The 16,746-nt window shown below is 41.5% G+C and overlaps 2 protein-coding genes and 1 long non-coding RNA gene across 3 annotated transcripts in view; all 3 read right to left on the bottom strand.

Annotated features, from left to right (window-relative positions):
* The window catches only part of LOC309702355 (uncharacterized protein), a 249,516-nt gene that overhangs the window by 91,483 nt on the left and 141,287 nt on the right, over positions 1-16,746 (bottom strand). The window lies entirely within an intron of this gene.
* On the bottom strand, positions 2,613-5,573 carry LOC309702442. Its single transcript, XR_014275483.1, has 4 exons — positions 4,876-5,573; positions 4,004-4,586; positions 3,821-3,914; positions 2,613-3,482 (listed from the first exon to the last, which is right to left on the bottom strand). It is a non-coding gene; the product is annotated as an uncharacterized lncRNA (long non-coding RNA).
* Positions 6,200-16,148, bottom strand: LOC309702262 (uncharacterized protein). Its single transcript, XM_082526835.1, has 3 exons — positions 16,073-16,148; positions 13,874-13,979; positions 6,200-9,948 (listed from the first exon to the last, which is right to left on the bottom strand). Exons 2-3 carry the CDS (start codon positions 13,889-13,891, stop codon positions 8,161-8,163), a joined length of 1,806 nt encoding a protein of 601 aa, XP_082382961.1. The 5' UTR covers positions 13,892-13,979; positions 16,073-16,148; the 3' UTR covers positions 6,200-8,160.

A 16,746-nucleotide genomic window follows, 5' to 3' on the forward strand; every position in this document is an offset into this window, starting at 1 on the left:
ACGTCAGCATCCAGAGTCCTCCTGCTGCTCCCCCCTCAGAGCCCCGTGATCAGCACCAACACATTCAGTTAGATGACAGAGTCCAGCTGCAGCTAGAATCAGCTCCCCTCTGTGAACAACAGCACAGCGTCAGTGTTTCACACTCAGTGAAAGGAGGAAACAGCAGAAGAACACCATGTGTGCTACGTTTCCCAGGACACACTACAAACTGCACAAATACAGAGCAGCACGTGGAAGGACCTGGAGCTGCATTTACAGAGCTGCAGACAGCGTGATGTCCTGTATGGACAGGTGGAAGGAACCAAGTCCTCAGCTGGAACACTCGTGTTTGTCCACAGACAGGAAACACAGCAGGAAACTTCCTGACAGAAGTGCAGCTCATGGATAACACACTTCCTGTCAGTCAGAATGAGGCTGCAGCCAAACACAGAAAGGTGTTTTTGTCCAGATGAGCCCAGAGAAGAAACACGAGTGTTCACAGACATCAGAAGCTCAGAGAGGTGAAACATGAGGTTGGAGTCCTCGTCAGCATCCAGAAGAGCTGCTGTGAAACCCTGAGTACTCATGACAGACTCTGATGGCACAAACACATCATGATTCAAACAGAAAGACAAACATGGAGCTCCTGATCCTCCTGCATGAGAACAAGCTGACATGAGCGCTGTGTCTGAGAGTGTCTCCCTGTCACAGTGACAATAACACAGCTGCTGCTCACAGTCATTAAACTGACCTGAGGTCAGCTGTGCTCCTTACATATGAACCATGTGACCTCACATCAGTGCTGTGGATGACTGTAGTCATAGAAGAGTAGAGCTGTAGCAGGTGGTGTGAGGAGGAGGTGGTGTATTCTAGTTAACGCAGTACTGAAACACTCCAGCAGAGGGCGCTGTTAAGTCCTTATTGTAACACAGTTACTGTGTGCAGTTAGACTTCATACATAATCTGCACTTATTTCCATCAGACATGCTGTCAGTAAATGATTGGTTTCTATACATTTCTAAACACAAAACCTCTTCACACTTCTAACATGCACATTTACACAACTAAATGGCAGTATTGATGAAAAGAAACACATTCAACAAATCCATTTAAACCTTAAAACAAACAAAAGGAAGCATCTCTATGGACAAACAAACCCCTCCACTTGGTTTGACCTGCTGATGTCATGTGTGACATCAGCAGGACTTTAAAATGAGGAAATGCCGGGCGGGCGTTTCCCCACACCTGACCCTCATGAAGACTGAAAAGACAAACAAAGTAAGAACAAATGACTTAATCTGTAACATAATAAAATGTAAAGAAACATGTAACTGAGTATTCAGCTTCATTTGCAGAATGTTTGATTTGCCAGCAACTGAATGCTTCCACACACAAACCCGGCATAGTGAGTGAAGCAATGTTACTTAACAAATAGCAAATCATAGCAAATACATAGAAACAGAATAATGTGTTTAATATGCAAAAGAAGAAGAAGAAGTAAAGACATATGGGACAAATGGAGACCATTGCAGCTCATCCACCAGTGGGGTAAAAAGAGCAACCAAGAAAGTAGCAGCCTGCACGGCCACAGATGTGCTGGAGGAGCTAGAAGCTCTACCCATGGAGAAACTCCTGGAGAACCTTGCTAAGCCTAACAGGGGACAGGTACTTCTGCCCAACCTGGCAGCCACAAAGTGAACTCATTTAGGTAAAGATAACCACATGCACCTAACCAGCCTGCACCAGCCTGACATTTCTTCCTCCTAAGTAAAAACCAATGGATGGATTGAACTTAGAGTCTCAGCTCAGTTTTCTATTTTGACCACCTACACCCCAAGATACTCTTTTAAAAAGTGTTGTTTTCAGATCCCTTTGAAGTTCATAAAGGGCCTGTTCATTTTCATTCAGATGTTTTATTACATAAATGTTACTGTTTTCTTTTGATTTATGCTCCCACTACACTGCACCTCTACAAACAACAATGCCACGGACTGTCAGCTGCTTTTACATGCTGTGAACATGAGTAGGTTTGATCAGAGTTTCAATTATCAAAGAAAAGACAAACTGAGCAAAAAGAAGGAAAAAAAGACCAACTTCTTCCCAACTGACAAGAAAAATACTCGTCATGTTTTCATAATAAAGGATCAGGCTCCCCATTTATGACAGCTTGGACCAATAATGTATGTTACACTGATGCTACTGTAGAGACAGGGTCAACATCTCTATTTAAATATAATTAATATACAAAACACAATCAAAGTTATACATGAATTATTCATTATTTTGACTATTGATAAAATTCATGTATACTAATCAAAGTTATACATGAGTAACGACATTATTAATAATGATTAATAATAATAATTCTAATGCCAACATGATGACTGTTCATAGCTCCTGCTTTGAAATACTGAACTTAAACATTGACCTGATGAAAGATCACAATTCACAGTGGCCCACTGTTAGAATCATTCTGAATATAAACTCATCGAGTTAATCTGAACCTTTCTCAAATGTGCTGTGAATAAATGCTGCTGCAAGCCACTGTGGGAAAGCTGTGTTATTATCATGGAAACATCTGTGACACATTCACAGAGGACGAGGACACAAAGGGACGACACGCAGAGGCTGTGTTAAAGTCAAAAATCCAAATCTTTAGTCCTAAACAGGCAGTGGTTACAAACAGGAAGACGAGCAGTCCATTAAACAGTCTACAGGGTCAAACATACAGAGAATTCAAACAGCTATTAAAAACAAATAACTGGACACTGAAAAACTTCAGTGATGTGTGAGGCACCAAAGGGAAGCAGCTGAGTATATTCAATGAATTCTCTTCAAATACAAAGACAGAAACTCCTACAGGCAGCATGCAAACTGAGCAGGATACACAAAGATCAGAGATTACAAAATAAATCAGAAAAGGATTTCAAACTTACTGAGAGCAAGGCCTCTGTTACAAATCTGTCTAATAGAAAAACATGCTGTACAGATACAATACGCTCAGTGTTCACGGTCATTTAAAAACTGGCTCTACCTGAACCACTTCAATATTTTATGAAGTCACTGAGTCGACCATTTCTACAGTTTGTTTCCTTCATTGCAGTTAGAGTGCGGCTGGTAAGGATGAAAACACACACAGAGCGTAAATTGTCTTTGTTAGTAACAAACGTCAGCAAAGAAAAGACAAAACACACAAACACTCTCATGATATTCATGAATCATTAGAAAGCATCCAAACATTCTGCTCGTGGACTTTTACAGTCTTATTTGCACTCGCTCATCTTCATAATCATCCTGATCAATACATGACAGGGGAGGCTTTGAGGTAGGCGGGGCTCTCTGCTGATGTCAGCATGAAAGGCAGGACCAGCGTCTGCCACATGTTGGTGAAACATCACAGTACACTGGCGTGGTTTCCTTTCCAGATGTTGGACGTTTGACACTTCAACGTTGAGGCCAACAAGAAGACACAGTTTTGGGTCGGGTTGCTGCAGGGTTTCTAACTGAGCAAAAGCAGAAGCACACAGACCAACAGGGATCAGATGCTGAGTGTTAGAGGAACATCTGTGCTGATCACTGAATGCTGCTGTGGTCTCTTGTTGAAGTTGGCTGGTGGGACAGTCTAATAGTGATATCCTGCCCATCGGAGGAACACTTTTAAAAACACATGCAATACTTTGTTTGTATTACAGTCACAGTTTATCTTATTTTTGTCCTTTAAAAGTGTTGCTGTACTATAAAGTCCTATAATTTGAGGCTAAAATGGCTCAGAGAGTCTCTCTCTCAGAGGATCTCCTTTGAAAGTGGAGACGGCTTTATCCGCTGATCCACGTCACTTTACCTGGATGTTTTCTTTGAAGCTGGATGAAGACTCCTCTCCCTCACTCCTGCTGCAGCTGTGTGGTCCAGTTGGCCTCTGAGGTCACAGTCAACATCTGTAGCAGAAGAGGGGAAATAAAAGTCCAGGTTACCAAAACTGGGAGCTTTTCCAAAATAGAGCGTAACTGGACTTTTTCAGCCTTACAGGCAGATAGTCGTCTGAAGCTGCAGCTTTTTCTTTTTAGCTTTTTCCAATCTCTGCTCTCGGCTTTCTTTGAGAACATGTCTGCTTTCTTGGCATGGGTCTGTCTGCTGTTGGTGAAGAGACTAAATCCACATACTCGCTACTAAGATCTCCTCAAGTAGTCTCAACCAGATTACAGTTTAAGAGTAAATGTCTCCTGAGAGTTTCACCTTGGGGAGATACTGTCTTGCTACCATGCAATCATGAGCATTAATCTATGAGGTGAAAAAGTAATTTTAAAAGCTCCAGCCACAAGTTTTATTTCATCTGTGTTTTGGTCAGAGTCCCATCAGACCTCCAAAATGGTGTCAGAGTGTTTTCTATCCACGTGATGAGCACAGGCCTCAGGTCCAGACCTCCACGGGCACCATAGCCTCTTTGGAGCTAATAGGTGCAAGAAGGTTTTGTTGGGATAGGAACTGAAGAGGAAACTGACGAGGAAGGCAAGGATCTTCTTCAGCTCCTCCGAGCCGGGACCTCTTTGTGTAGGCCAGCATTGGCCAGGTAGCCCTCCAGCATCGCTGGATGGCCGACAGTGGAAAACCTAGAGGAGGAGGAGAGAAACAGCAGCTTGGAGCATGTCTTTATACTGTTTAGTTTTTAGAGCCACAGACTTTCTTTTAACATCATTGTTCAGGATCTATGACTGATTATGTATTTATTGTATTCCTCCATGACTGTGTGACAGCAAGTGGAAAAAACCAGCTTCACCTTTGTTGATATGCTTGTAATTTTAATATTGATTAAATGGCCATGAAATAATAGAAAGCTCATATATGAAAATGTATTTTAAGAAATAAAATGTTAATCTGAGTACAAAGGAGTACACTCACCTTCTGGTAGATGGAGGTGTAGCGAGCGCTGGTGAACATCCAGGCCTCCTCGTAGAACTGATCACTGATTGGATCCAAAACATCGATGGAGGATCTGTGTAAGCGCTGAGGATCGTCCTGATGGACAGAACAGAAGGAGAGTGAGACAAGTGAAGATATACTAAACAACACTGTGACATGAACTGAGCCACACACAGTTTGATTCACAGGTGATTGACACATTATTTGACCACGAGCAATCTTTTCTGGTTTGACGCCATCTTTGTAGCCAGAAACCAGCTCTCTCCTCGGCTTCCTCCACTACACGCTTCCCCCACGCCAGTCTCCTCCGTCACTATAAAGGGGAGAGTCATGAGCTCCATCACCCTCACCTGTGCCGTCCAACGTCCCGCCACCAGCCTCCACTGCAGCAGGCCAGAGACCACACCCCTGCCACAATAAGTAAAAGTATATCCTTGCTGTACCCTTAATGCTAAATGTGCTAAATTAACCGCTGCCTTTGCCCCTTTGGGATTATTCTTATGTCACTGGGATGTTGACCTTTGACCTTCACATTAGAGAGATGGGCAGACATAATTAGTGTATGAGTTTTAAAGTAACAGGTAATAAAGAGAGTGTAGCAAATGTAGTCAGGTTTATTACTCTGTATCACACATGAGTGCCCGAGGGAGGCGGGGCTGACTGGGGAGACACAGGAAACAGAGAGACAGGGCTGACTCGACATGAAACGATGAAACGTGGGACACGGGAACAGAAACTAAACACAGGCTGAAATGAACACTGAGGGAGGGAGAACTAAGATTACTGAGAGCCTGATAAATAAGAAGAACAAAAACCAAGAAAAACAAGAGTCAAAGAAAAGCAAAAACACAAAGCATTGGGCCAGGACCCACTGCTGTGACATTTATATGTGATAAAAACATTAAAAACTGCTCAGATGTTGAAATCTTTCTACGTATACTTTAGGTTCAGCTCTCCAGCCTGGCATTTGGTTAAGCATGATTCAAACATTTGATTTTGTTTAACTGGTTTTAATTATAGTTACTTTTTGTGAACATTTGTTGCAGCATTTAAAAATACATCATTTATTTTCAAACTTTTATTTGATTTAGAGCATCATATTTGACCAACGTAAATGTTTTAATTTCATATAAAATAACTGAAACAGTGAACTAAATATCTGAAATCTTTCCTTCCTTAAAAGTTATAATCCTACTTAAGTTATAGTGCAAACGCTTAAGCAACAAATATACTTGATGCTAATTAATTAATATTTCCCTTTGATGTTGCAACTATGCGGTCACTTCTGTCTTTGAACAAAATAATATTTTCCAGTTACAGAAATCATAAAGTCCAAACTAAAGTGCTACTGTTGCTATATGCATTTTATATAAATCATGGATGATGGTCCTGACATGAAGGAAGAGAAAGTTACAGGTTGCATCCTTTGACTTTGTCTCCGTGCCTTTGGGCGATTTTCAGAAGGACAGATGTTTCTGTTCAATTCTTAAATCAATTTTTTCAAACACAAACACTATTTTAAAGCTTCTAGAGAGTAAAATATTAATGATAATTATAATAACAATAATAAAAACAAAAGCTCTCAGATCCATCAAACCAAGCAGCAGAAAGAACAATAACTGAAGAGAAAACTTTAACCTTGTAGACTTCATTATGTTCCAGCTGCTCTACAGACGCTGTGACCTCGAACTTAAGCAGGTCGTAACGTATGTGCAGCTCAATAACTTCATAATCAGACCCTGTGGTATTTAGGCAGCAGAACAACTAAGAATAACAACTACAAATAATGTTTTTAGGTTTCTGTTGTACTGCAAGGTTCTGTACAGGAGAACCAAACCAAGAGCAAATATTACATCTCATTTACACCTGAGCACGAAGAGCCATCAACATTTAGCAAATTGAATCATCTTTGTTTAGATGCAAGAAGAATCATATAGAAATGAAAAAGTAGAAATAGAAATCCAGAGCAAAGATATCCTCTAATTCAGCGTAGCACATGAGCAGCTGCTGCGATTCACGTAAGCATTCGGCTCGTCGCTGTTGCAGATTTTTCTCTCGCTGTTCTGGCTCACAGCGCTGCAAACACAAAAATAAATATCCCCAAAGGTGTGAAAGGGAGCTAATTAGTAAGAGTATTGTTACTCTCCGCAGGAGTAGTCCAGCAGTAGAAATCAGTCCAATAACAAGGTGTGTAACATCTAGCAGGGTGACAGAAAAACCCAGGGTAACTTCTAAGGACCTCAACGTCTCTCTCACATTGTGTTTTTAAACATGCTTCCATTTGTCACTTCAGTCTTTACTATGAAATACAGGAAGAGAAATCATGGCTGAAACAATTTCTCATGAAACCAGGGGTGTGGTCCAACAGTCAGTTTGGTGAGGAAGGTTCCTAACTGAGAGAAGTGACCCAGAAGTATCTGTGTAGCAGCCACAATGAATCCAGATCATGAGCTTTATTAACTGATCAAAGTCTCTTCTTTCATCTTCTGTATCATTCAGTTTGCATTGGTAATGCCCATTATTGTAATGCTTTTTTAAGACCAGCAAAACTTTATTTCACTTTGGGTTAGCTGGGATAAGTGATGGATGGAGGGAATTTTACTTCAGCCACAGAAATCCTAAACAGGAAGGAGGAGCAGAGTTACAGTGGATCACTATCCAGCAGGGAAACAAGGTTTATTTCAATTTCTTGGCCATGAGTGAGATTTACTGAGTGGGCAAATTAGGGAGACGACACCATCAGATCCCGAGCCCTCCATGTGTTAATCAAGAGACGGCTGCTGTGCTACATCCATAAATAATGAATAAATTAGGAGCTAAAGCTGAAAGGACAGTTTATTTGTACCATCTTCACGTGAACACATTCAAGAACATCACAGATGAAGAAACATTAAAAACTTCCACACTACATAAAGCAAGAAAAATAGTTTTTCTTTCAGGTGGTTTCAGAAAAACAGAAACATCAAACATCTCCAAGACTCTCTTTGAAAGAACTAAAAACCTTTGTTCTCATGGTCCAATCATGAGTGAACTCCCCGATGAAGCCTTGTGTGCTAAAACATGTCAGAGTTTTAAAGGTTAAACATGAGTTTCCAAAACGTTTTGCTGGAGAACAATGAACTATTTGACTGAGTTTCAATCATTTACAGACGAGCAAAACCAGGACAGAGAAAAAAGGACAAAACTGACTCAGTAAAACAACAGAAAAGAAGATCCCATGTAGATCTGTATTATGTAGAAGTTCAGCCCAGCAACCAGTTCAGTTCAAAAAAGGTTAAATGATTCTATCTGAACTCTGTGGAGCCTGATCTCAAGCTTTTTGAGTCCGACACAGAAACCAGAGGATCTTTCTGTGTCTTCAGATTCACTGTGATCCAGTGATGGGAGTGATTTCAGCCCTGAGTGATCGCGCTGATGTTTGCACAGAGCAGACAATGAGGTGAATGTTTGGGCACATTGGTAACAGTGAAACAGTTTATTAGTAACGTGGGATCGTTTGTGTGCAGAGTATGATCTGAGATTCCTGAAGCTCTTGTCACACTGGTCACAGCTGTAGTTTCCTTCCATGTGTTCACGTTCATGAATGTTACGACTACGTGAATGTGAGAAGCTTCTCTCACAGTAGCTGCACTTGTAGAGTCTCTTTCTGGTGTGGATCTGTTGGTGTTGTCTCAGGTAACGTGGAGATTTAAAAGTCTTCTCACACAGGTCACATTGATAAGGTCTCTCCTCAGTGTGGGTAAACATGTGTTGTTGTAAGTGTGCGTCTGTTGTAAAGTATTTGCCACACTGTTCACAGCAGTACACATCATGTCTGGTGTGAATGCGTAGGTGTTTATTTCGGCTCCTTCTCTGGCTGAAAGTTTTTCCACAGATGTCACAGCTGTACGCCTTAATTCCAGAGTGGGTAACTAGATGACTCTGTAAGCTGCTACTGCGAGTAAAAGCTCTGCCACACTGATCACAGCTGTACGCTTTAACTCCACTGTGGATGAGTTGGTGTTTTTTTAGGGAACGCTTCAAGGAAAAAGACTTTCCACACTGTTCACAGCTGAACGGTCTCTCTCCAGTGTGGATGACCTGATGCTGTTTTAGTGAAGCCTTCAGAGTAAAACCCTTCCCACACTCGTCACAGGTGTATGGCTTAATTCCAGAGTGGGTAACTAGATGACTCTGTAAGCTGCTACTCTGAGTAAAAGCTCTGCCACACTGATCACAGCTGTACGCTTTAACTCCACTGTGGATGAGTTGGTGTTGTTTTAGGTAACGCTTCCAGGAAAAAGACTTTCCACACAAGTCACAGCTGAACGGTCTCTCTCCAGTGTGGATGACCTGATGCTGTTTTAGTTTAGCCCTCACAGTAAAACCCTTCCCACACTCGTCACAGCTGTATGGCTTAATTCCAGAGTGGGTAACTAGATGACTCTGTAAGTGGCTACTCTGAGTAAAAGCTCTGCCACACTGATCACAGCTGTATGCCTTAATTCCAGAGTGGGTAACTAGATGACTCTGTAAGTGGCTACTCTGAGTAAAAGCTCTGCCACACTGATCACAGCTGTATGCTTTAACTCCACTGTGGATGAGTTGGTGTTGTTTTAGGGAACGCTTCCAGGAAAAAGACTTTCCACACAAGTCACAGCTGAACGGTCTCTCTCCAGTGTGGATGACCTGATGCTGTTTTAGTGAAGCCTTCAGAGTAAACTCCATCCCACACTCGTCACAGCTGTATGGCTTAATTCCAGAGTGGGTAACTAGATGCTTCTGTAAGTGGCTACTGTGAGTAAAAGCTCTGCCACACTGATCACAGCTGTACGCTTTAACTCCACTGTGGATGAGTTGGTGTGTTTTTAGGGAACCCTTGAAGGAAAAAGACTTTCCACACAAGTCACAGCTGAACGGTCTCTCTCCAGTGTGGATGACCTGATGCTGTTTGAGTTTAGCCTTCTCAGTAAAAGCCTTCCCACACTCGTCACAGGTGTGTTTTTTCTCTCCCTTTCTTCTGTGAGGTTTGTCGGCCTCCTGAGAGCGCTGACTTCTGGCTCCATGTTGGTCCTGCAGTGACAGAGATACAAACAGAGGCAGTGAGTGAAATGCAGTCGTGGAACAAACTCAACCTTCAAACTCCATTAACACTAGTTTTAAACCTGAAGGTGGAGCGTGGCACCAAACACCTTAAAGGTCTCTTATCCCCACCTGCTGGTAGTTCTAACACATTACATCCAACCTGCTGTTAAAGATAATGACTGTTCAAACACTAAAATCATGCACACACACACACACCCACACACACACACACACACACACACACACACACACACACTATTTTATAATTTAGATTATTTTGTTGTTTCCTATTACATATTTCTATAATTTGTATAGATTTATACATAATTATTCAGTGATAATAAATCCTATGTTTGTTTATTCTAAAGGAACCCCGTTAGCTTCCACAACAGATGTTGCTCGTCTTCCGTCAAGTACTCACATAAAATATTACACAATAAAGTGGATTCAAGATATCCACATAATTTCACTCTTACATCCACAGTGAGGTTTCACAATTGTTCAAATATAAGCAATCAATAATAATAATAATAATATTTCTCTGTCAGCCTTCTCGGTTACGAATCGTCTTCTGCTCCTCTGTCATGCGGCGTCCCACAGGGCTCAATTTTAGGGCCACTGGGTTCTATCCTTAGAAGGCATGGGATCTCATTTCATTGTTATGCCGATGACTGCCAACTTTATTTGACACTAAAACACATGGATGGCATCTCCATAAAACCTCTCTTGACTTGTCTAGATGACATTAAAGCTTGGTTGGCTCTAAACTTTTTAAATTTTAATGAAAAGAAAACAGCTGTTGGTGTTTGGACCCAGTGGTCCCTGTGAGTCCTCCCCTGTTGTTTTAGGATCCCTGGAAGTCTATTTTAAATCTGTGGTTACTGACCTTGGTTTTAAGTTGGACAGTGATTTTAAATTGGACAACCAAATCAGAGCAGTGGTGAAGTCCAGTTTTTATCATTTAAGGCGACTGGCAAGAGTAAAATCTTTTCTTTCGAGGCAGCACCTTGAAACAGTGATCCATGCTTTTATTTCTTCCCGCCTGGACGACTGTAACTCACTTTATGTGGGGGTCAGTCAGTCGTTGCTCTCACGTCTGCAGCTGGTTCAAAATGCGGCTGCACGACTCCTAACAGGAACTCAAAAAAGAGAGCATATAACCCCCGTGCTGGCCTCTCTGCACTGGCTGCCTGTGTCTTTTAGAGTTCATTTTAAAATTCTTATGTTTGTTTTTAAATGCCTTCACAGTCTTGCCCCGCCTTACCTCTCTGAGCTTCTTCATCCCCACACACCCTGTCGGTCTCTCAGGTCAGCTGACCAGCTGCTCCTGGAGGTACCGAGATCCAGGAGGAAGCTCAGAGGGGGCGGGGCCTTCTCTATTGTGGCTCCAAAGTTATGGAATGATTTGCCCATGCACGTTAGAGAGGCCCCTTCACTGTCCACTTTTAAATCACGTCTTAAAACCCACTTTTATTCCTTGGCTTTTAACCTCAGTGAGACTTAGTTTCTCTTTTAATTGAAGTAGTTATTTAATTAATGATTTCACTCTTCTTTTATTTGTGTTTTATTTATATCTCATGTAATTTTATTTTACAGTTCCAATGTACAGCACTTTCTGTCAGCTGTGGTTGTTTTAAAGTGCTTTATAAATAAAGTTCATAATGTTGATGATAAATATCAATAACATTGAGGCACATTACACAAATTTCAAAAACAAATCATGTCTTACAATATTTACAACAACTAAAAGCTCTGTAAATCGGCTTTTAAGTGTTCATTGAAGTTTTGAATAATTCTCTAATTTTTTAAGGCAACTTATTCCACTTAAAAGTTGCTCTAAATGTAACAGTTTTACAAAACGTTACTTTTAACTCGAGCATTTACTAAATTGCAGCTTGTTGAAAACTGTGTAATATGATGATGTATTTCATCTGGATACTGCAGCTGAGCAGAATAAATGTGGTGTGTTTAACAGAATTGCTTTCTTTAGAACTACAAGTAAGCCATAGAATATTTTAGCCTGTACAGGAAGCCAAGAAAGGTTATTATGCATTTTATCAATATTAGTATAGTATGAACATCTTCACACTAATCTGGACGCCTTATTCTGGACTAACTGAAGTCTGTTAAGATCTGTCTCATTAGCTGCTGACCAAATGATTGAACAATACTCCAGATGAGACATTACTAGTGCATTAATGACATCTTTCATAATGAAGAAGTGATACACAAAGAGCATTTCATAGCCATAGCTATGCCTTGTCGGCAGAGTTATGTGACATTAGTGATGTTTGTACTTTCAGCGTTAACTTGGTTTTAAAGCCTTTAAAATATACGCCGTTCAATAGTCGACCTTAATCTGACAGAGAATGTGATGATTTTGTGGATAATTAAAGTCAGTCATATATCCACAAACACAACAAGCTGAAAGTCAGTGATGCTGCTCGGTTTGCAGTCCTGAACATCACGGCACAAGCAGGATCCACTGCACTGTTAATGTTAGCTGTGTTATATTGCTGCCTCTGTTCGGTGGTGTCGAGCCAAACGCACTTTAACGTGTGTTTGAACGAGCTGACGGTTCACTCGTTAAGCTGAAAGAAAGATGCTTTAATCACAGCAGTCACACATGTGTCCACTGCACCATCTGGAACTCTTCTTGTTTACACTCGTAATAACACAAACACTAAATCCTGCTTCTCTGGTGCTGTTGTGTAGCAGTGTGTACACCTGAGACTGTCACCTGTCTGTCTGTCCTGCACTCTCTCTCTGTTTCTTTCTCTCTGATTGTGGAATAAAAGTATGAACATGTGTTTATAAGTTACACTTGTGTTTGAATCCTGCAGCTTATCACACATTTGATTTCCTTTTTGACTGCAAGTGTCCAGAGTGAGGACAGACTGAGGGAGCCACTGCTGCACATCATCTGTGAGGCATTGCAGCCCTGATGATCCACCAGGACAAACTCAGCAGTGTGTGAGGAAGAGGAGGAGGAAGAGCCAGCAGCACAGAAATGAAGCCCAACAATCATGTTTCACAGTCCTGTGGTCTCAGCCTCAGATACTCATCAAATCACACAGAGCTCATGTAGAAACAAATGAACTAAATATGTTCTCCTTCATTTCTGTCAAACAAAGCTGTATGAAACGTTTCCAGCTGTTAGTATCATGGTTGCTAGGCAACCTGGGCAGCGCGACGGAGGCTAGACGTCCCATTTCACGAGCCTACGAGCCTCGCACTTCGGCCTTAGCGGTCTTTGAGTACGCGGCCCTTGAGGACTTTAAAGCTGCAGAACCTGAATCGGGATACAGCCATGATGATCTCCAGCCTCGTGCTCGCCAACATTCTCACCTGAGTTAAGAAGACGATCACTGAAATGGTCTCAGCAGGTCCTTTGATGACAGCAATGAAATGCAGTGGTAAGGCTTTTTGGGGATTAAGTTCGTTTTCATGGCAAAGAAGGACGATGCAGTTCATCTGATCACTCCTCATAACATTCTGGAGTGCAGGCAAAATGCTATTATAAAAACTTAAGCAGCAACTTCTCCAGGTTCCAATATTTATGCAATTCTCAAACCTTTTGGCCACGACTGTATAACCTCTTCTGAAGTTTAGTGGATATTATACATGGTTATGCTCAGGATGTGTCGGCCAGTTTCCACTGGAAACGCCTTTTGGTTAAACTGTCAGCGAGGAATTTGCATTTGCACTGTTACATTTTTATATAACTTTAATGCACATAAACAACAGCTGCTTGTTTCAGTGAAAATACATTGATGGGTTTTTAATAAAGTTGTGCAGCTGTAAAGTATTTTGTCTGGTGTCAATTCTATCGTCAGCTACATCGTTATGGCAAATGTTCAAATGTATATGGTGATAAATATCTTTGGTCACATGGTCCTGCTCTGTCTGTCACCTTCTGTGTTGAGCTCATTGTTTCCTCTGTAGTGGCTGAGCTGAGTCCAAGTAGCTGAAAATGTTCCTCTGCTGCTCCGTCAGACTCTCCTCCTCCTGCTGATCAGCTGGGACACAAAACAGATCTTTGTTAGGCTCCACACTGCACTGAAGAGTCAAAGTGTCTCATATGTTCATCTGACAAGTAAAAGAACACATTTTTGTTTCCCGAGGTGGGAAACTTGTTGGAAACAAACACAAAAGGTTTGAGCACTGATACCTGCCATTGAAAGATGCAACGCCAGCAATGTGGATTGTCAAGACTCAAACCAATCATCAAGCAAAGACAACAGGGATCAAATGTACCGCATTTTGATCCGGGACGTACTCTGCATGAAAACAAGCGCTCACTCTTCCTGCTCAACAAATGACAAGGGCGGAGCCTTATACCACGTGATACAGAAGCTGTGCCGTGTGATGCTAAAATTAGCAGGGAAACAACAACGGAGAGCACGTCAGGGATGACGAGAAAGTGACAGGAGAAAATCCGTCCCGGTCAACCACCCAAACATCAATAACGGGAACCTTATACAGCGCTTCCCTATACACGTCGAACTCCCGCAGGCACAAAGACATCACGGAGGCTATCACTTATCACCTGACCAAAGATATGGCTCCATCAACACTGTGCAAAACGAGGGATTTAGGAAAACGATCAACACCCTAGACAAACGCTACACAGTGCCGTCCCGCAACTATTTTTCTATTGTTGCACTACCTGCTCTGTACACGCAGCGTCGAGCAACGGTGGAGACGGAATTTCAAGCAGGACAACATTTTGCTGCAACAACAAAACGTGAGACATTTGTTGTTTTATGTTTATTTATTGTTATGACAGAATCATGATCTCAATTCTAAGCCAAAAAATCGTGATTCTCATTTTATGCAAAATCGTGCAGCCCTAACATTAACACAAAACTATTGTTTCACCAGAGAAACACACATGAAGAGAGAGAGAGAGACAATAACAGCTACCAAACAGTCGTCATAATTCGTCACACAATGAGAAAAGGACAAATCAACAAGTAACAATGACTAATTAATATTAAAATCTGTAACATAATGTATTGTTTGGAGTTTAGTCTGATTGGTTCAGGATGACCTGCCATTATCCAATCACACGTCTGCTTACCTGCATCTTTTCTCTTTTTTCTAACCTGAGCACCTGATGGCTTTGAACTTTTGTTGTCCATCTTCCATTGGTTTGAATTTTGCGCTCCAGTACAAACACAAATCCCCCAACCCGAGGATCAGCACAATTAACCTAACAGACCTACACCTTAGTTCACAGATTCACTTTGTCTAAGGTTCATTTCTGGGATTTCACACAACCCAGGATTCAGATCGTGAATCCATGATGGGCTTGGATTTACATCATTATAAATGAAATGTGCTCTACTTGGAAGCAGCCGGCCCCGCCCCTTTTGACGGGTTGTGTGAGACTTTAAATCATCAAACTGTAAATTATAAATTTAAATTGTTATTGATCCTTTACCCCGAGTCCTAAAGTGTAGATTTATTTTCTTACTCTTCTTATATTTATTGTTTGTTTACTTGCACCGCTGTAACTGCAGCCTCGTCGTCTCGTCTCTCTATATGCTGGACTGTCTGTAGCGGAGATGACAATAAAGTTTACTTTGACTTCAGCAGCGCGCAGGCGCACCGAGGGCTCTCGCGCTCACTTTATAGAATTTAGAAAAAACATGGGTGCAGATTATAAGTCTGTATCATAATATCTGTTTGTTGTTTTTATTTTGTTTTGCGAGTTGGTTATTAGATGCCGCTGCAGCCAGCCAGAGACTCCCCGCCGCCCCGCCCTCTCCTCCCTGTGCCGCCAGCAGCAGGCGCACCTCGCAAACGGAGGGCGCCCTTACTCCCAGCAAATGGCTGATAGAAAACCGATCGGTGCCTACGAATTTCCCAATATGCGCTGGCATGACGTCGGGGAAGCATGGGTACGACCGATTATTTTATTTTTTTCTTGCCCGTGATGCCCCCCCCACCACGATGCATTCTATTGGTTTGCACACTTACACACACCCAGCTGTGGTTTCCTGTTTTGCTGGACTCTGGAGAGCCCCGCCTTTAACGCTCTTCTCTCACAGAGAGCAACAGAAAACTTGGAAAAACTCCAGATTGACTGAACTCAGTTCAAAGTTACCTTGACACCTTTAGATGTGAGACGTAGTGATGGTCCGCTTGAAGCTGACGCTCCGGTGCGTGTGTCAGAAAGATCAACGCGCTGCGTCAGAAGCACCGTGTCGAGGCTTGATTCGTTTGGCCAGAGTCACGTGATCAGTGACGTCTGAAGCTTCGTTTAGAACGTACCTTTTTTAAAATCGAACTTTATTGAAACACAATGAGTATACAACATACAAACAGATGAAGTTTACAAAAGAACAGAACATGAACATACAGAACCAGGAGTAAAAAATGATGATATGAGTAGGCGAAAAAAATCAACATATAAATATTGTTCTGAGAGGCTTTTTGTTGGTTGAGTCTGAAATTGATTGTATGTACAATTCATATCCTTATAAAAAGGCAGAAATATGGTGTTTTATTAATAAACTTACATTTATGGATATAAAATAGCTAAAAGTATTAACAAATATTTTATAAAAAAACATTTATCATTCTTCCTGGGGAACTTAAAGAAACAGAATAAAACATTTTCCCATCGTAAAGAAAACTCCCTTAAAATATGGACAATAACAAAACTGCTAAATTCTTCCAGAATCTCTGTGTAGAGGAACCAAAAGAGATGTGCCACAGTTTCTGGATGATCCCCACAGAAAGTTCAATTAGTATTTATGTCTCTTTTAAATGTTACCA

The sequence above is a fragment of the Aulonocara stuartgranti genome (assembly GCF_965226115.1).
Source record: "Aulonocara stuartgranti genome assembly, chromosome: 3".
Taxonomy (NCBI): Eukaryota; Metazoa; Chordata; class Actinopteri; order Cichliformes; family Cichlidae; genus Aulonocara; species Aulonocara stuartgranti.